The 22,591-nt window shown below is 41.9% G+C and overlaps 1 protein-coding gene across 5 annotated transcripts in view; it reads left to right on the forward strand.

Annotated features, from left to right (window-relative positions):
- The first annotated feature begins 302 nt into the window (after window positions 1-302).
- Window positions 303-22,591, forward strand: part of dtx1 (deltex 1, E3 ubiquitin ligase) — a 97,670-nt gene continuing 75,381 nt past the window's right edge. The window contains exons 1-2 of one of the 5 annotated variants that reach the window (XM_088617948.1): window positions 303-712; window positions 2,936-3,807. In XM_088617948.1, coding sequence (XP_088474074.1) covers window positions 3,549-3,807 — 259 coding nt within the window. In that variant the 5' untranslated portion in view covers window positions 303-712; window positions 2,936-3,548. Of the gene's footprint in view, window positions 713-770; window positions 2,027-2,251; window positions 2,389-2,935; window positions 3,808-22,591 lie in introns of those variants that run through there. The other 4 variants (XM_088617947.1, XM_088617950.1, XM_088617952.1 and 1 more) reach the window with 4 other exon arrangements.

Here is a 22,591-nt window from a genome sequence, read left to right on the forward strand (position 1 = left end):
TTGAAAATTGTTGTTGATCTGTTGTTGTTGTTGTTGTTGTTGATGTTGTCTCAGTCCACACCAATTTATACTGAATGCATGGATATGGGGGGATATAAAAAAATTTAAAACGGATAAAAAAAAATACATTGAACTAACAAAATACCAAGGGCAGGAAACAGGATTTCAAGCATGCAGTATTGGAAGGAAAAGCGAAGCTGTAATTGTCGTCCTATCCGCTAGAGGGCAGAAAAAAACATTTCGGCTGTTTTTAATCTTCCATCGGTTGATTGTATTAGCAATCAATGTGGCGTCTCAGGAGAGGAGGGGGTTACATTGGGTAGCGAAAAGGAGAGCTCTTATTGCGTTCGGGGTTTTAATATTTCCGAGTCAGTTTATTCGAATTAAAACGAAAAAAAAAACAGGTGCCAACTTACAGGCAGGTACATATGCGACTATTTCCATTAGTGGACGAATGTCTGCAGAGCTAGATATCTCACGTCCACGTATCGTGACTTGAATGTCCGCTGGCGAGTCGGTGAAATGTGCATCAAACACATCCAGTCGCGGGCTGGCGATCCGCAGAACGAAGTTTCGCAGAAATAGCGAGTGCGACACGAACGGCTCGGAGCAAAGCCGGTTAATAGACCCGAGGGTACCGTTGTCTTCTTTAGCCATTAACAATACCGGTGGACACGATGCAGACGGCTCGTTATTTTTCCACTGCGAAGAGGTAAAAAAAAAGAGAAAGAGGTGTTTTGGTTTTGTTTGCTCACTTGTACTAAAAAGTCCTAAAAAAAGGGGGGTGGTGGTATTAATATTGGCAACTTTCGGTTTGTAGTTAACATCAAACGTTAAGTGGAACCAGGTGTGAGCGGATGAGATACCTTTATTTATAACGTTGTGTTTAATATATCTTCCTGCTGCTTTCTTTCCCGACCAATCACTAGTTTTGGTTGCGTTCAGCGTATTTGGATTCTCATCAGTATTTTGCCAAACACTTCGGGACAGAGCTCGTCATTTTCGCAGTGCTTCGTGTGAAAGCAGTTCTAATCAGTACATCCGAAATGTGTTCCAAGCGATACATTGTTATGATTATTAATAACAACAATAATATCATCGAGAGCCTTGAATAATAAGGTCTCGACGTATAATATCGATCCCTAATCCGAAATATGATTTCAGTTGATAGAATGTGCTATGCCCAGGCTTTCCCGAGACTTGTGATAGGTTAAAAAACAATTAGAGCGAACGGCAGCTCATTTCTAAATGTTATCCCCTGTAAATGACACGCAGAGAGACTCCTCGATCTGGAGCAACAGCTTACTGCTGTTCTCAACACTGAGCACATTTGAGAATCATTTATCTGTCGAGAGAAAGGGCCGTTTCCTCTCCTTTGAAGTGAGAACACACTCCGCGGCGGACACACTCCCCGTCTATCAAAATGAACATTTTTGAGAACGACATAGCAAGCACGGTGATCGGTTTATCCCAGTTGGCGTTTCTATCCAGCTGTAGTGTGATCTTGGACTGAGCGTATCTAATATACTGTAGAGCTAGCGCCGGGCTTGCAGGACAGTAGTTCAGGAGCTGGAGCTGCTGTTTTTGAGGATCCGCCGTGATATACAGGTGTATCCCGACCTTCGTTTGTCTGTCCATGTGTACGGATTTTTAAGACGCTTTGGATGAAAGGACCACAGCGCTGGTTTAGTCTGTATTTGACAGACGCACAAAGGAAACAAGCACCCGAACCCTAGAGTGAGGGGAAAAATCAAGACCGCGTACTGCACGTTTGGAAAAATAATAACCGGAACATCTATTTTTTTTCTTTTTCTCCTGTGGATTAACGAGATTGCGAACTCGGGTCATAACGATCTGGGCTGTCAAATACTCCGAGATAGCGAGGGAAACGGAATCATTTCGGATATAATCTATGCATCGAATAACCCATTAAAAAAGAAAATCCGTGAATTAAAACACAACAGAGGGAGGCGGGGAGACGAAAGAGCGATCTCGGAGGGCAACAGCGAAGTGAAGAGGTGTCATTGTAAGTGTGTTCTGAAGTCCTGTTATTCTGGGTGATAATTATCCGTATGAATTATTTTTTCCTGTACATTAAAAATGCATTTTTCTATACTGTATGCAGTTACACCTGCAGTTATCATTATAGGGCAGCACAATGTAACCAGCCTGAGTGAAACAACAACCCGCATAATTTGATTGTCATCAGGATTGTAGGTTTAATCGCAAATATGCCGTTTTAATTTTAGTCATCCGTCTCGAATTACTGTACGTGCACGACGTAGTGCAATGTTTTTAAACGTTCTGTGTGGAGTAGTACTCCAGATTTGGCCAGCGAGCAATATCAACAAATTGTAAAGGCTTGCTTTTCCCAAGATGAAGATTAAGGTACAGTCATTCGCGAATAATATTCCGTGTACATTGTGTACACATTCAAATACCTCTGTATAATGACCGAGAGCCCAGGGCGCGATGGCAAGCTCCGGGAATTATTGCACATTTTAATTTTTTAACATGAAGTAGCTCTCAGCAGGCTGAGTATTTCAGGGCTCACCTCTGTACTATTGCTTGCTGTCTGAGTGCAGGTTACTGTTTATGAGATACATGTAGTCGTATGGGCATATATTTGAACATTATATCGAATAATTGACATACACTGCGTCTTACTCAACCTGATAGTGTTAGAAAAGTTGTGAGATGCGGCAGTTTAAGGTAGGTTGAAACAAGTTTTAGGTCCATTATCAAGACTCAAATATGGAATTTCTAGTTCGGTAGTTACTGGACAACACTGCAAGTCTTTTAGCACATCAGTATTGAACAAATCTAATGTTCAAGGTTTTGTAAACAAGCATTTTGGAGACATTTTCTCAATATTTGATAAATCATGTTTTTCAAGTTTGATTCTATAACCATACTTTTTTTTGTATTTTGCCAGGAAGAATTTGTGCTGCTCTAGATGTGGAATCTGTAGATGTGGCACCTAGTTCTTCAGTGGAAAAGCAAGATAACTTTTTCTTCACATAAAATGTGATTTTGCATACTTCTTGGGACATCCCCTGCAAACCATATCTCAGAAAGCCATCGATGAACAAAGCCTGCGATTGCTAAGGAGGCTGTGGTAACTGAACACTCTTCCCCAACACAGCGGGATTTGTATTGCGAGCGGGGGTTATTGGCAGAGAGGAGGGGGAACTTTAGTATTGTTGTTTTTCTGTTGTGGATTCTCAAAACTGGAAATTACAGAGCGACAAATCGCATCGGTGGCAGTTCATGTAGCAAGAACATGCCTTAAAGGCAACATTGCGCCGCAGTCAACAACAATGTAGCATCTTGACTCAGAGCCCACATCATATGGATCTGAAGGTCTGAAGGTCTGTTAAACACATGGACCATGCTATAGAGATCGTGCTCAGGTGGCGTACGATGAGATCCTGACTGATCCCAAGACTCTGGTGGAATAACCCGAGTGAAGCCGCTGGACTCGTTGGGTCGGGTGCTCTCAGGGGGCGTCTACGGGCCGGGAGGGCGAGGTCGACAGACCCGGGGAGATGGCGCGCCCCGGCTCCGCTCTGATGATCCCCGTGAACGGACTGGGGTACGCTCCCCAGAACCTGGCGCGGGTGGTGGTGTGGGAGTGGCTGAACGAGCACGGGCGCTGGAGGCCCTACAGCGCCGCCGTGTGCCACCACATCGAGAACGTGCTGAAGAGCGACTCCCGGGGCACAGTGGTGCTGGGACAAGTGGACCCCCAGCTGGTCCCCTACATCATAGACCTGCAGTCTATGCATCAGTTCCGCCAAGACACAGGTAAAACCAGGGGGTTTACACCTGCAGAGGTCACGGGGGGCCGGGTGATAAATGCAGCCATGAAACATGCTGGCATTGGATTTAAGGCTCATGACTTAAGTGGCTGTATTATGGGTTACCTAGGATTCTGGACTTGTCACTGGGAGGTTGGGGGTTCAGATCCTGGGTTTCCTTCTGCTGTTCCACCTGTGAGCAAGATCCTTAACTCTGATTGTCTCTGTGGAAATCTCTGGCTGTACTAATAGGTAAAACTCTTAAGTCATTTTGGACCAAATGAGTAATTTTGGTCAAGCACGTGCGGGTGGAGAAGTCTGAATGGAAACGAAGAAAGTGGGGAAAAAAAGAAAATGCTCTCTGGCTGTACAGTGGGTAATTTACAAATACAAGTACAAATGAGATATGCTTGTGCCTGTATTTTTATAGGCATAAGTGTCTGGTTTGTGTGGTACAGTATACATCTTTCAAAGGTTTCTTCAGGCATGTTGTGAATAGTCAGCAATCTAAAACTTGCCTTTTTGTGATTGAATCTCTTTGTTCAGTTCATCTCCTTCCTGTAAAGGCTGTCTAGTTTAACCCCTTTGTATACCTTCGGTTTTAGCTCCTGTATAATTCATAAAAACGATTCTTGAAGACAGCTTGATGTGGAAGCTCGAGTTAGACTTCGTGCTGCACGGCGGTGCAGACTCCTGTGGGCAAAGAGCTCCCTAGGTAATTGTTTAGTTTTGGGAAATGTCCTGTGGCTTGCACATGTTGTGTCAGCTTGATGAAAACGTCTCTTGCTGCTCTTCAAGGATATGTAAGGAACGTAAAATACAGCACTGCCCACTGTTTGATCATCTGTTAATTTCTTCCTTTCACACTGAAAGTCTTCCTTGCACTTTATTTGAAGAAGCAGTAATTGTGAACGGGCTGCAGGATGGTGCAGTGGTTAGGGCCCTGGGGTGCTCTCTCTACATCTCCAAGTGGTCTGGTTTCCTCCCACAGTCAGAGACATGTTGGTGGGCTGGTTGGTTTCTGGGAAAACTGGCCCTGGTGTGAGTGTGAGCATATCTGTCTGTGTGCCCTGCGACAGTCTGGTTCCACCCAGGGTGTACTAAACCTTGTGGGGTCACTTGCTAGGAGCGGCTCCAGGACACAGTGACCCTGTGACCCTACCTTGGGTGAAGCAGTTAGTAAATGGATGGATAATGATAAATGCACAATTTGCGATTGCTCTCTGCGAATTAGAGATAACATTTGTGTTTGTGGTAAGGGTGTGTTTAAAGATGTTACATATGGGACACAAAACCCCTATGAATTGGGTGTCAAGTGTGGGGTCATGTTAAGATGCTGTGCCATGATGCTCAGGTCAGAAAAATACATAACAGCTTTGCAACATCAAACACTCTGCGGGTGAAAAAAGAGTATCTCTCGTGATTTGAGAACTGCATTACAGAAAGGCAACAAAACCTGACAACGCAGCTGCTGGAAACTAGTAAAGATCAGAAACAAGGTTCACATTTTACAGCTGAAATAACTTACTGGATTCTCTCAACTCTTACCAGTTGGTTGAAAGTCTGTTAGCAAGGCTGTGGCATGTTTCATCTCGGGTGCTGAAGTCAGGATATTGTTCTGGGATACTGGTTTTGCTTTGTATTGTTCTCTTATGTCAATATTCCTCTTAAAGTGTACTTGCCTTTTATTGTTTAGACACTCATCCATGTAACAAACCTATGTCCAAATACTCTATCTAGGTAAGGAGTGTAAAGATAAATAATACTCGGTAAGGAAAGAGAAATTAAACAAGTTGCTTTTGGCTAAATACTTTTTTTAGTACTGTAATGCTGCTCTGTGGTTCGAACTAACGTTTTAAAGGGGGAACTGCAACACTACCTTTATACTTCGGGGTTAGAAAGAATCGGCATTGATGAGGCATTCATGTTTAGTGTTATGAAACCGACACATACAAGGCGACACGTTTTTTTTCCAGATACTTTAAATAGACTACGGATTCGAATGAGTGCCATTGAACTGAATTTAACATATTGTAACGCAACGGGGGCTCAGGCGGGCGCCCTTGCCGCATTAGGTCGGCCCCCCACTGCCGGGGGCTCGAACCCGGGACTCCCGCGTCACTCAACAGGGACCCAGCCCGGTGAGCTAAAGAGAGATCTCTTAACTCCAGAATGCAGATCAGGTTGGAACAGTTCTGTTGTGAAACGTCTGCTCCACTACCTGTATTTATTTACTTGTATGTACATCGCATTACATCAATCGCTACAGCAACCGGGGCGCAGGAAGGGGCGGTTCAAGTCACGCGAATTCTCGCCACGTTTCCCTTCGCCCATTCTCGAGTCGAGCAGCTCAGGATGAATGCACACGATGCGTCACTGTGTTTGTGCGGGGATAAACAAGAGGACATTCAATTTCCTCAAACTGAGAGCGGAGATAGAAAAATTATATATTTTAAAATGGTCTGCCGAGATGTACTGTACTTAGCCATTGGAAAAGCAGCAACAGAAAGTATTTTGGCCCTATGACGTGCATCCACTCCAGTGGGTGATGTCACGTGTGATGCCACTGGAAGACTCGCGCGCTTGAAGTCCACACTTCCGCTACGTCACTGAAGTGCAGCGGCATTTGGTACACAGCCCATGAAGTTCTTGCACAAAGGTAAAGATTTTTTTGGCTTTATTCGGCATTTGTAACATTTTGTGATATCGTCAATTAATTTATTTTGTTACTGTGATTTGAATAATGAGTTGAGAATTTGGAACTGCAGTTCCTCTTTTAATCTCATTTGAATTATAAACCTGAATGTCTTCTGACAGGACATTTTGCTGTAATTATGGTATGTTTGACTTACAGTAAGGTCATATTCATGTTATATTTAGACGATGTGCTCTGCCTTTTTTTGTATTTGTAAGCTGCCGAAATTATCAGATGACTTTTGAGAATGACTCTTCATGTAATGAGGGCTTTTGGAATTTGCATTATTCCAAGAACTGATTACAACAACACATTTAAAAACTTGAAAATGGACACAAAACCGCTGTGTGTGGCCATGATTGTGCAAGAGGCAGTGCAGAATTGCTTGAGTGTTGCTGGGTGAAGGAGTGAAGGTTTGGATTCACTGGGGCCTTAAGAGCTCTGGAGGAAACGATTTCTGCAACTTCCTGGGCATCTGCAGCCTTACAGTGATGTCACCAAGAGACATGCCGGTCCTCCAATCAGCATTAGCTCTCCTGTCAGGAGCTGTGAAGCTTGCTAATCTTAAATGGTTATACGGGCATAACAGAGGAGCATGAATACCACTCCTCATTCAGACAGTGATTTCTCCCAATAGAGTGCTGAGAATCAAGATGTAAATCATTAGCAACTATTAATTGTAGATGGAACACAATATTTTAAAAATAATTAGTAGGCACACAAAGTACCTGAAGTCTTATCTCAAAGGTGCCTCATGCAGCAGAATGAACTCAAGGATACAACTAGAAATGTGAGCCCCAAATTTCAATTAGAAAACCCTTTTTTAAACCAACAATTATCAATTTATACAACAAATTTCCAAGTCTGTCGAGGCAGAGATGCTAGTGTCTTTTCAAAATTGGACATGATAGCGATATATCACCATTTTCCTGTGTACTACTGTGATTCTGAATGATGGAGTGGCCTGCCTTATTCTTTGTCATAAAGCTTTCTGTTGTATGTTGAGTGTTTGGTTTTCCTGTTTAAAATCCTGTAGTTTCTCTCCACATGTTGGAAAAGTCTGATGAATGAGGCCCTTTGCCTTGATTTGACTAGATACTAAAATTAATAAGCAGTGTAGCATTGCTTTTGTCTTTTGCGATCAATTTGAATTTTTGGATCCCTGTCTATTAACCTTTATCTCGGGAGTTATAGAGGCTAATATGCAATTCATCAGCCAACACTAAGGCCCATATGCAAGTTGCCTACAATTAGCACATTTTGAAAAAATGATATGCAAATTTATTCTCTAAGTTATTTTGTGAATTACTGTCAGTTCTTAAGTAAGAAGTCCCTGAATTGAGGTTAAACAGACTGCTTGAGTTCACTGCTTTCCTGAAGCGTTACCCAGTGCAGGTCAGAAAGTAAGTTAAAAACAGCCACTGGTAAAAATTGTTGGAATCTGTTTGGCGTTGCTTGTGTATTAACCTACTGTATGAGATGGGATGAAGCCCCTTTGTGTCGTACAGCTTGTGAAGGAAAAGCAGGTTTACTTTTTGACTTCCCCAAGCGCTGCACCTGAGCGCCCGTTTTGCTGCTTATCCTTGGCGCTGTTATTCACTTTGGCATCGACACGGCAGGTCATTCTCTTGAGCTGCTTGTACTCTTGCATTATTTTCTGCCAGAGCAGGAAAAACAAACAAGAACTAGTTGCCAAGGTGAAAGAAATCTTTGGCTGATTAGGCGTGTAGTGGGCTGATGTACAGCTGTTCTTATCTCTGCTATATTTTTATATTATTCTGCTGTATTATAGTCCATCACTTTATTCCAACTTCCAAGCTGTGGGCTGGGCAGAATCTTGCATTCATAAGATGTTTGTAACCCCAAGCAGACTACCAAGAAATGTCGTGCTGATTTTTTTTGATAAACAAGAAGTCTTCTGATTTACAGTAAGGTGCAAATTCGTGGCACAAAACTGAATATATAAAATGAATATGTACTGTACAGGGAGGTAAACAGTCTGAGGAGGCATTGTGGCACAGCGTTTAGCATTGCTGTCCCACAGTGCTGGGGCTCAGAGCTCAATTCTTGGTGTGATGTCTGTGTGGAGTTTGTCTGTTACCCCTGTGTTTGCATAGGTTTCCTCTATGTGCTCAGGTTTCCTTAAACAGTCCAATTACATAATAGGCTTCTGGGAAAACTGGCTCTGCTGTGAGTGTGTGTGTGTGTGTGTGTCTCTGTGTGTGTCCAGCAATGGACTGGTGTCCCTGCCCTGCGACTGTTGCTTGAAAGCCCCCCTCCATGACCCTATACTGGCTAAAGCAGTTAGAAAATGGATAAACAGTCTGAGAGAATCAACACTGTGATGCACAATTCAGTGCACAGAAGACGGTGATCTGGTTGTGAAGGGCCTGGACACCAGTCCCTCAGTATTGACCGTGTGAATGTTTTCAGGGCTCTCTAATCTCATTTTCGGATCTGGTGACAGTGGAGGTAACAATGTAGCAACACCTGCTGCTCTCTGTTGCCAAAGGTCTGCCAGAGGCACCATTCCAAGATCCAAGGTAAATCAATTAAGTCCTTCAGACTGTAAACATAGCGGTTTTCAGGAGAAGCTGGCATCCCACATCTCCTGTCACTAATGAAGTGACACCTATTGCTCACACCAGGGCTGTGACAAGACCAGGGAGGGCGATGGCAGGACCGGCAGGCAATAAGCTGGTTTCTGCTTGAGGGTTTTTTCATTGAGCGAAACTGCTTTCACGCAGATGTACTTGCCTCTGCGCAGGGCTATTGGAATCAAGCACAGAATGCCAAACGGAGGCTGCGAATGAGAGAACGCAAAGGGTATATCACCTGGCATCAGTGGCACTCCTTCTGAATGTGTCTGACGTTGGCTATCTGTTAGTTCTCCTGCAGTGTTGCACCCTGTCGTTGAGAAGGGAATATTATGGGTGTTAATGCTGCCATTATATCACAGTCACTGCAGTTTTCCCCCATATTTAATTTGTACCTAGAGTTCCAGCTCTTCAAATTTGTAGTAAAGTAAATTTAAAAAAATAAGCCCAGTATGCAGCCCTAGTTTTGTGCTGAATTTGAGCTTCTTCCACGTACCTCAGTGGAAATGCATCTCTAATGGGTTAATCTTGTGGCGACTTGTGGTGGGAAGGTAGCTCTGTTTTACTCAGGTGACAGATTTCTAGAAAATTGAGAAGGGTTTTACTTCACAGCCTCCGGACTTTACACCACCAATACCTTTTGTTCACTGTGGAGACTTGTAAAGTCAGATTTAATGCTGCAAACCTTGCAGCTTCAGTGAGCTTAGGCAGTCAAGTTTTTTATTTCAGTGCGACTGCTCTGTCGCTGTATTGTCAGTGATGAAAGGCTGCCTGAGCAGACTGAAACAGACATTTTGTTGTTTGTCTTTTACAGGCTTTGTGACATTTACAGACAAACCTAACAAGGAATTGCTTCAGTTGCATCTCTTGAATGCAAAACTAGCGAGTTGTTTATGCATTAAGAGACAAATAAAAATACCATGTCAGCCTAGTTAAAGCTGTTTTTCTGGGGGGGTTTAAGGCTTCTTTTCTTTGGACACAAGAAATGAAGGCTGTTGAAAAGGAGATGAAGCATTTGTGTTGTGACATTTTGGCAGAACTCTGAAATTCCCTCGGCCTTTGACCTGCTGGCCAGCTGTCTTACTGGAAATGACCAAGATGTTTAAGGCCCAGATCTGTTTATGAGTTACCTTGCCCTTCTTTTCCACTAGACTCAGCATTTTGTTCTTCTTGTAAGATGTGTCGTATTATTGTTGTGGTTTCAAGTACCCCCTTCAATAAAACCCTGGACAGAGAGGACATGCCCAGGTGCCACCTGTAACCTGGTACTATCCAAGCTTAGAGCCTTAGCTCAGCAAGGCTTGACCTGGCACGGTCTCCAAGGAAAACCGGGATACTGCTGCAAGAGAGGTTGAAGGAAGAGTAAGTGACTCTCTTCTCTCTTGACCAGAAGTAATGCCCCAGTGTGATGTGACTGAGGACACTATTAAGTGTGAGGACAATTGGTCATTAAACATCCCGGGGCGTTTCTCGAAAGGTGTAACACTGGTGTCGTTAGGCATGTGAAGAAAAGAGGGACAGGGCAGGAGATAAAGAGGAAGAGGTGGGACAGGGCAAACAAGGAAAAGGTGAAATTTGCTGTAAAGTAAAGGGTAACGGCAAGACCTTGCTGGCAGACAAAGATGACAGACAGCAATCTGTGACTTGAAAGGATTTAGAAAAAGACTGGTGTACAAGAGTGAGTGAAAAGGGGGTGCTCTTGACATGATCCTTTCCCAGTCCTAGACTAGCGTGTTCTTCTGTGGGAATGTGTGCTATGTGCTTTGCTTTGGTTAATCCGACATCCACTGCTTGCGTTTTGTGTCCCCTTACCACAGTGGTCCCCCCCCCCCAGATTATTAGGGTTTTGACGAAGCTATGCATTGTTTTTTGATGCATCATGATTTGTACCAGTCCATGCTTTGACCCAGATTTTGTTGTGCTTTATTGTTGCACATTATTTATGATTTAAACTTTCCAAATGCTGTCTCTTGTATTTGTCTCATTGCAGCTAGTGTCTTAGGCTAAGTGCGGCTTGATTTGTTGTCGTTGTTTTGTAAAGGAACCTTCAGCTACAGCTCTCTTTAAAGACAGTCTCACCAGAGGCGCCACGTTATTACCAAGCTGCAGTTGCCTGCTTCTCTTCATGAGGCTCTTAAGTGCTCATTTGCTCATTGTGTTCTTCCATGGCACTTGTTCACAGTGGTGCAGTAAAGCACTAGTTCACCCTCCTATATGGCAGTTGTTAAACCTGCATCTGTAACTACAGCTAAAAGCAGGAAGGCTGGCTGTGTTGGTTTACAGCAGAAAGCAGGTTTTACTTATTTTACCTCAGGCCATAAACCTCAGTTCAACATGGGGAATCCCAGCTGGGGTTTAAGAAGGACTGGTGCATTAAACAGTGTGCAAAATTTAAGATGAAGAAAACAACGTCAACAAGACAGACAGATTCTCTTTCCCTTGAAAATGACAAGGGGCAGGGAGGGTGTGATGAAAAAGCCAGCCACGGGGGTTCTGTTAGAGCTGTTTCTCAGATGAGGCTGTGTGAGGAGGCCAGGGACTTCGGCAGGAACTCGCACTGTTTTCCCGAAAGTGTGTTCCAGCTCCAGGTCCTGTTCTTTAGATCAAGCGACCTGATAATGGTCGGAAATTTCTTTCCGTTTTGTCAAGGACCAATTTTTATAGTCCTGTAAATTGACTTAAAACGCATGAGGACAAGTACAGCTGTTTGTAAACATGTATGGTTTTATGTGTCTCTGTGTGGCGGATACTATTTCAGAGATTTTAGTGTCTGAAATTTTACTTTTAGTTTGTATTTCGATAGAGATTTTCAAACACTTACAAGTTTCATCTCCAAAAACAAGGTGTTCTGTAGCAGTGTTATGTGAATTTTAAATTCTGGGGAGTGAGCGGAGTGTCCCGAAAAGCGCTATATAAGTGTAAGCAATTAATTATTATTAATTATCTCCCTGCTTGTATTAAAGACAGAAATAGGACTTTTCCACTGAACTGCATCCTGTTTCTTCAGACTGCCAAAAGAAGTGTAAAGATCAGTTTCTACAGTTATTATACTTCTTCAGATTAAACATTGGTTATGAACCAGGATCATAGGAAGAATGTACATGGAAAATCTACATGAAAGTGCATTTAGACCCAAGAACAAGAGGCACTTTTTATCCAAAGGGTTGTGGGAGTATGGAACACTCTTTCTTTTGTTCTTATAATTTTGGGCTTTGTCTTCCAAAGTCATGTAGATTTCTGAAGTGTGTCTGCTTAATCTGTTAGGATATTTCACGTATTTCTGGGAACACAAGAGAACCTTTATGCAGAAATGTGTGAATTAACTTACTTTATCATCCCAGGAGGGAAATGTGTTCTGTAGGCAGTACATAATACATTTAACACATTCAATCCTCACTGTCCAAAACTTTACAGATAAAGTTGAATCTTCAAGTGAAACATACCTAAGATATATATTGGATATTCTGAAAATGAAATATCACAATCTGTAAGTTATTTGTGTAAATTGAGCATTTGAATAGGTGTGGGAATAAAGCATAACTGTGCACTCTTGCACTAATATCTGGGCAGTCTGAATCGGTGCACAGATGGAAGGAGCTCAGATTCACTGTGCAAGGGGTGGTCATGACCGTCAGTGATTATATTGGCCTTCTGCACTGCTTGTTTGCTGTAGATGTCTAGCAGCTGTGCCTGTTGTGCACCGATAACTTTACTGGCTACCTTCACTATCCTGCAGTATATCATGCAATCCTGTTCTTATTGCATGTATTCAAGTTACCAAACCAGGGTCCCACAGTGAATATTGAAACAGATTCAATAAGGTTTGCCTTATCAGATGACTTGCATGCAGAAAAAAATATATCCTTAAATATGTGTTTTGTAAAGGCATGCTGCCAAAGGTTACCTGCAGTGTAGGGATTGGCTGGTGAGTTTAATAACTGCCTAATCCAAATTTGATAGAGATATGCTTAAAATAATGGGTGACTCTAAAAGTTGTTGTCAGAGAAGTTGTAGCAGCAAGCTTGTACATGCAGTCAGTGCTACGCGGAGTGGAGAGGGTTAGCTTGTTATCGCCATGTAGGAAGCATTCTGCAGCTGGGCACAGTGTGCATCTGTGCCAGGATGGGTTGCTGTGCTTGCCTGAATGACGGTGTATCTGCCTGCATAGGGTGACCTCTCCGGCCCCTCTCTCTAAACAAGCCCAGCGGAGCCACAGCTGCTGTCTCGCCGTGCTTCAGGACCAGGCTCAGGCAAATCATTCCTGCCATAGAGCGACAAGATCGACCTGTCCTGTCTGCATGAGCTACGGTTGACATGTGTGCACGCGCTGTTTCCCCATTTCTGGGCAGTGTCACAGAGGAGAGGGTTTTTAGAAACAGTACAGCTTGGAATCATGCTTGGAAGAAGCGTCTAATAAACTCCATTCGAAAGGCGTAAGCGTGGAGCACAATTCCACACCATTCCACATGGAGCTGGGGTGAATTCCTGGTTTTTGATCTCAGCATCTGTTTCACGTCCCTTTTTTTAAATCGGTTTTCATTTCCACATTCCCATTTCTGTTTTTTTCACCTTCGGCAATATGACCGGGTAGTACCTTCCAGCCAATCGATGTAAGAAATTTAAGGACGAAACTTTTTTTCAAAAGAAAAGTGTCCAGTGAGTTTTGTTTTACAAGAGTGATCACGAAAGCAGAAGTGTCTTCTAATCCACCCATGTAGAAAATCTGCTGAGCATGTGCGAGCCGATAATTTCCCAGCCAATACAGAATATTTTTTTGTTGTTTTAAGGTTTTTGATAGCCAAAAAGCTCAGTGATTAGTATTAGAAACTACTGTATGTTTATAGGAAGTGCATGTGGCTTCTGTGACAATGTTTATATTATTGTTAGTAAATTCTTTAATCAAATATAGAAGCTATTTAATTTTGAGCTGACCATGTTTCATGGTGCAGAGTCCAGGTGATGACCGTCAGGTTGTTTCAGAGCTCTGCTCCATATACTGTATCTGTGGAGGAGAATTTGCATTGGTATGCGTCTTGAAGTCTTTCCTGGGAGATAAGTAGAAAACATATCTTGGCTGTAAATTCCTTTTTATTCTGCTGCCCAGCATTCAAAAGCAGTGGCTTTATCTCAGTTTGCAGTTTGTTCTTAATGCTAATTGTGTAAGAGCAAAAGAGCTTGTAAATTCTCCAGGGTATAACTAGTTCTAAAGACGTAATAATGTAGCCTGTTCTATATGCAAGGTATAGTCTTTCATCCTCAAATCTGATACTTTTAATTACTGACATTGCTGGACCTGGACTTACAGTAGCCCCTGGTTTTCAAAAAAGAAACTTGGAAGGTTTCTTTCGGTTTTTGGAGTTCACTGTGAGAGAGATTCTGTTAAAAATGACTAGGTCTTATGTTTGTATTTAGGCTCTCATTTTATTTTTTTTAATTTTTCCTTTGCATTTGCTTGATTGCTGCTATAAATGCAACTAAATGCTAAACCCAGTCAGTAGAAAGCTTGGAACAGGAAAGCCAGGTGGAATGTACTGGACCAGTACCCTTTGTATCCAATACTGCAGTGCGCTCCAGTGACATCTTCTCTGTGGGGTTTACAGTACAGTGTGTGTGTTTATGATGAAGCTGTTTTGTTTTATTTGGCCATTTAACATGAAAGATTGGAAAAAAAACCTCATATTGCATGTGATTAAGAACAATATCATCACCTTGCTCGTTTGTCAGCAGTTACTGTCGCAGTACAGTACTGGGAATCACACTGTTCATCCTAATGCGTTTGTCATGTCACTTTGCCCTCTACAGGACTCTGTGCTGTACAGTGCTCCTGCCCACGGGCTCCCAGTGACTAATGTAATGTAGCCATATTCTTAAAACGGCCTTTTCTTTGTAGAATTTTTGTTTTTGATAAAACTTTGAAAGTAAACTCTTTGCCTAATGTGATGTGTTCTTTTTTTAATTTTATTTGAGAAGTTATTACATAATAACACATATAGAGTACAGTATACAGTTTATATAATTCTGTATACTATATAATACTTTCACGTACAGTAATATATCATTTAAGGTGGTGTTTTCAGTGACTCATGCCAGTGTTCATTCTCTGTTAAGGGGAATGGAGCAAGTACTAATTTTAATAGAAGATTTGAGTTAAATCTGTAAGTGATGCCTCTTTACCTCCAGCATATATTAACTCTGAAGAGGGTAAAAGGGCACTAACATCATTGGCTATATACATAAAACTCCAGGAAACAATAAAAAATAATTTTATACCAGTTCAATCTATTTCTATAAACTGAATGACTACTGAGCATAGTTTACTTCGTGTTTTTAAGTATTTATACTTAAGATTCTGCTTTATATAAGGTCTGATGCAACTTTTTCCTTAATAAAACTTGAAATTGGTTAATTGCAAAACGTCTTTCACTGTGTATTCTAGCCCTTTCTGTGAGTTCACTGGTCACTGATTTATAACATTTACAACAGCCTTTGTTCTTTCTTTTCAAAAATGTCTTTAAAGCGTGAAACAGACAATTATCTGGGAAACAAAAATACTACTTTAAAACTATATATAACAATGATATAGTTTAAATAACAATGTTATAACAATGTTATAGTAATACACATCAGTGCAGAAAACTATTGTAAATCTATTTCTCGGTGTTTTATCTATCATAGTAACAAATGTATATACACTGCAAATATGATAAAACGAGAACATTGCCCTGTACAATACATCTTAGCAGAAAAAAAAAACAGAAAAAAGAAAACTCACCATTTTAAAAAATTGAGACTTCATGTACAGTAGGCATTTGGTGTTGTGTTGTGGCTTCGTTAGAAACAGTGTTTTATAGGAAGTACATGTGGTTTCTGTGACAATTAGTTTTTTTTCCTGGGAATATTTGAAGCATGTCTTTGAAAATGAGGACCAAAAAACCTTGAATTGATCTTGGATTTACCTGTGTACGTCTGTGTTTGTTATTGTGTTTAATCAGACGGAGCTATCCTCATGCTGTTACAGCTTTGAAGGCAGAAAGTGAAAACAATCCACACTGGAGCTGATTAATCCCACGGAATGACTGCAGGTCCTCAAAACAGCTGAACAGCCGCAGTGACCTGAGAAATGGCCTCTCCACATTAAGTGTGGCTGACCCAGTTAAAGGATAATTTATATCATTTTTAATCTAATTCTTAACTGTATTTAATTAAATATTCCAATTAAATGCAGAAAAGTTTAATTAAAGCAGTAGTGTGCACATGATTGGAATAACTTGAAATTCTGAGTGAAATAAATCCGATTCATGGAAGAACTGCATCTCCAGCTTTGACTGTCAGTTCTGCCTTTTGAAGTACCAGTTGGCAATCTACTGTAGCTGTTCAAGAACCTTGTAGAGGAACAAAAAGGCACACGAAATGCGGTACTGTATATACCGTAGGCGCTGTAACAATGAGCTTCACTGGACAGTGCAACAAAAGTTTATTCCATCAACTTAAAATTCCAGTTTGGGCCCTGTCCTCACTTCTGTTTTGATTATTTGCTGAAAGAGGAACAAAAGAATCGTACATAACGGAATGGATAAAAGCTCAAAGTTCTCCAAAATCAGAAACGATTGAGATAAAATTGTGGGCATATCTTTAAGCAACTTTGGGAATGCTGCTCACTGCAAAAATCTTTAAAAATATTTTTTGCAAAGGTTTTTTGAGTTTTTGGAGAAAATCACAGACGTAATCAAAGAGACAGTTCTGGTTGTCAGATATCACATTATACAGTATGTACTGCATGGAGTTTGCATGTTTTCCCCGTGTTCACATGGTTTCCTCCCACAGTCCAAAGACTTACTGGTGGGTTATGTGGCTTCTGGGAGAATGGGCCCTGGCGCGAGTGTGTTCCGTGCAATGGGCTGTCGTCCCATGCAGGTTGTGCCCAGTGCCTGCTGGGATAGACTGCGGCTGCCCTTCGACCCTGGACTGATAAAGCAGTTTGAAGATGGATGGATGGTGCTTGTGTCTGTGCTGTCTCAGTGTGCTTCATCCTTCACCACAGAGCAGAACAGAAGAGAGACCAATTGTTCTATACACATCTCTTTGTAGCAACGCACCTGGTTGATGGTATTGAAACAGTTTCATTCAGTGTACTGTATATGTTTGAATCCTTCAAAATTGCAAGCTACGGCACAGTATTCTTGGATATACAAGCAAGCGAGATTTAACGTTGTAAAAAGTGGTCAATTATAATAACATTTAAAGAGAGAAAGCCAGAACAATTGAAACAGTTGCTTCAAAGCTGAACTTTTTGATTGGCTTGTGGTTGGAGAGTCGGCGCTGTGATTTTGGAGAAGCCTGAGGTTCCGCATTTATGGGTTTCTCTGTTCTTCCTGTTTAGTCTTCCAGGAATCTGGGTTCACTGTTCTGCGGCCTGGGGTAGCCCATTTTATAGCAGGGTGGAGTCAGGCCTGGGGAGCAGAGGTTTTGTTTTGAGTCTTTAATTTGAAGGAGGATATGTTGAATTTTGTGGAACCATTATACTGTAGTTTAGGAATAAGCCCTGGCTTGCTTAATTTTAAAACCCTGTTAGAATATGTCAATGCCAGGAATTCACCAGAATCGCATACCTTTAAATTGTAAATTGATCATGTTGGATTTCTGAAGTTCAGGATGCATTAATCTTTGTCAGCTTACAAATTATCAACCTTCTTCAACTTTTAAAGCCATTCTTTTAAAACCATTATTTTATTCCCATTATGCTCAAACCTCAGACACTGATGTTCGACGTTGACGTCTGCAAAAGCCCCTGAACATTCCTCCGTTCGTGTCGCCTCAACATCTGAAGCTTCCCTGCAGCCTACCCACTTGCTGCTTCAGCCATGTTTCTGTGAAGACTTTAGTTTAAAAATGCAGTTGCTTATTTCTTCCTATACTCTCCGTCAATTTGAATCTCCATTGGTCAGTGGGGCTGACTGCTATGACTACTGCACCGGCCTGGGGTGAAATGAGGTCATTTATACTGGAGCACTAATGTGGCTCTTATTCACGACACAGCAAGTCTTTCACTGGCTGCCCCTCATCTTGGAATATTTCACTGATTTTTTCAAACTTACAGTGGCCTTTGATTCATAAGCTAATTATTTTAATGTAACATTTGTACCTGGTTAATTGCCAGCAGCTATATTACCCTGCAGATCTCAACTGGCAGCCCACTGAAGCTCAGCAGCGTTGAGCCTGGTCAGTACCTGGATGGGAGACCTCCTGGGAAGCTATGGTTGCTGCTGGAAGTGATGTTAATGGGACCAGTGGGGGGCGCCCACTCTGCGCTCTGTGTAGGTCCTAATGCCCCAGTATCTTTCGGATGAGACGTTAGGCTGAGGTCCTAACTCAGTGGCCATTAAAGATCCCTGAGCATTTCTTGATAAGCGTAGGGTTTTATCCTGGTGTCCTGAGCCAAAATTCCCCCTTTACCATGGCCTCCAGATTGTCCCCATTTATGATCGGCTTGCACTGGCCCTGCGATGGATTGGTGACCCGTCCGGCTTCCTGCAACGCTAAGGCAGTTTGGTAAAATGCCATGACATGACCTGGGTTTATTGTATTTTCTGTATGTAACTGTATTTTTACGTCTATTTTCTGTAAAATGGCATAAGAACGCTCTGGATTGAAAGAAAATCGATTTGTCAGTTTTCTTGAGATTGCATAGGAAATGATCCTCTGTTGATGTCTGTTCCTTCATGGGCGTTGAAGGAGTTTGTGGAAGGAACTCTCTGAGGTAGTGGCATGCAGCTCGGGCACAGTCCTCTCTCTCTAATCTGCGTCGAGATCAGGTAGCTGGGAAGACAGCCAGGGGGCCATTGATCTGTTTCTCCCCAGGGAGTGCTCCAGCCTCTCTGAGTATCACTCTGGGGCAATTTCCTCCCACCACTGCCCCCTCCCACCACGTGTATGTCATTTATTATTCAGTATATTACATCTGTACGTGTTTTCTGAATAACTGCTTGGCTGCGCCACTCAATCATCCGTTTATTTGATCCGTTTTGTGGTGGCGATGGGTACGGCGACGTGAGAGAGCTCTTTCTCAGAGCCAGGGGCTGGGTCAGCTGGACAAGGAGGGGCTTTGAGGACAGACAGCAAGCCATCTTTGTGGTTAAAGGGGGCAGCTATCAAAGCAATGCAATTATCTTCACTACAGCCTGCCAATACTGCAATTACGTGTATTAATTCCTCAGACAATATTTAAAGTATGTTTTAGTTACTCAGCAAATCCTGACTTTAACATCTGTTTTGTGTGGTTTTAGCACTGCTTTATGTTCATGTATCGTGCAAAGAAACTACAGAACAAAAGCAAATATGGAGAAGAGTATGCACCTTAGAAATTAAGATGAAGTGTAAGATTTCCTGATTTCTGTTCTTTTCTGATTTTATTTTGGGCAGTACGATATGTACAAACCTTTACTATACTGCTTTATGATGTGCTTTGGTCATCAAATAAGACCTGGAGCTGATTCACACCTTGTAGTATCCTAAACCTTTATTGCTAATAAATTTGAATGTCACTTGCAGAGTGGTACTATAATCACTTGCTTTTCAATTCCTCACTCTGGTGTTTTTCCCCACGGACAATGTAAAATGCAGACGTGCAAGACAGGCTCCCCTCAGTGTTAACAGTAATTGCTCAGGTGTATTGGAATGCCTCAGTCATCTTGCTCAGCCGAAGGGTATTGCTCTGCTCATCGTGGTGCTAAAAGGTTTAATCCTTAATTTAAAGTTCACAGTAATGTGTGGGCTGGTTTGATGTACAGTTCTAAAGGCTGTGCTGTGCTCGAGACCTCCCAATTGCTACGTGAGTTGCTGAGAGCGAAAAAATGACTCTGTAGACGAGTGGTTTTCTCTGGCAGTGGGGGGAATTTCACGTTTTTGTTCAGAGCCGTGAGAAACTTCATTTCCTTCTGCCCTGCTCTCTGATCTTGTGGTCTTCATTGACTATCGAAACTGTTTACTTTGGAAATGAGAACTGTTTGTAGCAGCGCTGTTGACATGGCCTGAAGCTGCCAGTTAAACAGATTGAGTTTTCCGAGTTGCAGAGGGGGAGTTGGAGAAGGTGCTTGAGAACTGCCTACATGGAACTTAGATTGGGACTTTGTGGTTAGAGTGGTGTGCTGTGGGGGGTCGTAGTGGAAGTGCTAGGCTACATTTTGTTCAGTTGCCTAATATTGCAAAACTTGTCTGCAGTGTCTGCAGTATCCTACTCAGAGGCTTAGTATTACAGTGCTGGGCTGCAGTGTGTTCAAAGCTCATGGTTAAAGTGTTGGGCTGTAGTCCTTTGGTAGCTCAGTGCTTAAATGTGGTGCTCTGCTAAATTCAGTGAGATCAGTGTTTTGAGTGTTTGGCTGAAGTACGATCATGTGGTTACTTTTAGACTGCTGAGCTATCCTGTGTTCAGTGTATCATTATTTGAGTTCTAGGCTAAGTGCATTTAGTATTAATGACCATGTTCAGTATCTCAGTGTTAAGGTGCAGAGTTTTCAAGTAGGCAACGTGTGCAGTGATCTGATGAGTTTGTCCCTGAATGGAGCTCTGTTGAATGGCTGAGCTAAACGTTTCACAACAGGTTATGCAGATAGCCTCCCAATAACACTGATAGTCTGTGTCAACCCCTAAGTTCTTTCAGATAACTGGTTTATATCTCAGTCTAGCACTTTGCTTGTCTAGACCTGATGATGTTGTAGATACTGTGCCTGATTAATCTGTCATGTTCGCACTTTCTTTTTCAGTTTAGGCTTGTTTGTTGCTTGACTCTTCACAATGACAAGATTAAATCTGGTGAATGTGGAAGACTGCAAAACATTTTCTGCTTGAGACCGTCACATTTATCACACATGATGCATTGAAAACATTGTTTGCTTTGGCGCATCTTTTAATATTCCAGGTTTTGCAGGGTGAATTAATGTCCTCGAAGAATAAAATCCAAGGTTCACCCAGAATGCAATGTCTTGCTTTATTTTTTCCAAAAAGAGGTAGAGAGCTGAATCTTACAATACCAAAAGTTTCGCTTTCCTGCAGAAATTATTTTTCTTGTTTGGCATTATTTCCAGTGTGTCCCTCATGCTCTCGGAGCTTTGCTTACAAGCTAGATGCGCTTGAGGCGGGGAAGTGGCATTGTGCGGGCATGCTGAAATATAAAAAGGAGAAAATCAGAAGGTATGAAGTGAATATCGCTGTTAACTTTGATTAAATGGAAGTGGTGTGTTTCCAGTTGAAGGTCTGGGTGGCTGGATGCATGTTATCTTTGTGAATCTTTATCTTCCTTTTGGTATGAACTAGACATCTTTGTCTGAGAATAATGTAACAATAATCTTGCATGAGTGTGCGGCGGTATCATTTTCAGCCAGTTGCAGCTCTTAGTTGGTCTTATGTATCTGCAGGGCTTAGGCCTTAATTTTCAATGTTTGGGTGTGTCCTTGAAAATGTTTTGCTACATGAAGTTAGGCATCCTAAATTAAACCCAGGAGAAATATAGAAATTGGAGTATCCACAACAAAACATGACAGAAAAGTGACACAGTACTATAATAATAATATACATCCTACTAGTACTGTAAATTCTGTTCTGGAGTGGACTCTCACTAGGGTCCATGTGATGCACATGGGCTCTAAAAGACACCCAGGCCTAAAACTGTAATGGCAGCATCCCACCTACTGCAGATGTTAGTTGGTAATTCCACAATAGAAAGCTTGTTTCAGCTCAAGAAACAGCAGAAATGTGAAAACCGATCGTGCTTTTCACTAAGTAGACCGCTGTTGGGTTCAAATATGCAAAGATTATTGACAGTCCAGCACATTACAGTATTTGTTTGACCTGAACATTTCATGATAATCATGGGTCTAATATTCATATGGGAAATAAAACTTAATAGGATGTTATAAATATTGGCCTTTTGCCTTAATACCCACCTACAAAATTGACTTTTACCATCTTTAAATCCCAGGTTCTGTTTTTTTTTCCATGTGCAGAATTGCAAAATTCAGTAATTTGGAAATGGTAACTCAGGCCTTCTGTTCAGGCCATCCATCACCTTGCAATAACATTAAAATCATCACGGTAACAGAAATACTGGGGGTATAATGAGAGCATACAGCACAGTGAACTGCACCACAAGCTGATCTGCTTCTTGCTGTATCTGCAGATCTGTTGCCAAGGCAACTCAAGGCGAGGGCTCTTAGCTGAAAGAACATTTCTCCAGTTCACATCATTCTGTGACACTTGCTCCTTTTCCTTCTTTCTTTTTATTCACATGTTTGTCTGTGCTTTGGCGAGGGCATTTACTGTATTTCCATGCCATCCTTTGAGTTTCTCTCCTCACACCTGAAGTCACATTAGTCTCTTGTGCTGCAATTGTGGAAAAATTATTCATGTCGAAACTCCTGAGTTGATCTGTCAGAGTTTATTGCTAAACAAATGAGGACTTCATTAGACATGGCCATTACCGAAGTCTTCTTATGCTGTATTATCTG

This window comes from Lepisosteus platostomus, chromosome 24 (assembly GCF_059453375.1).
Source record: "Lepisosteus platostomus isolate fLepPlt1 chromosome 24, fLepPlt1.hap1, whole genome shotgun sequence".
Classification (NCBI taxonomy): domain Eukaryota; kingdom Metazoa; phylum Chordata; class Actinopteri; order Semionotiformes; family Lepisosteidae; genus Lepisosteus; species Lepisosteus platostomus.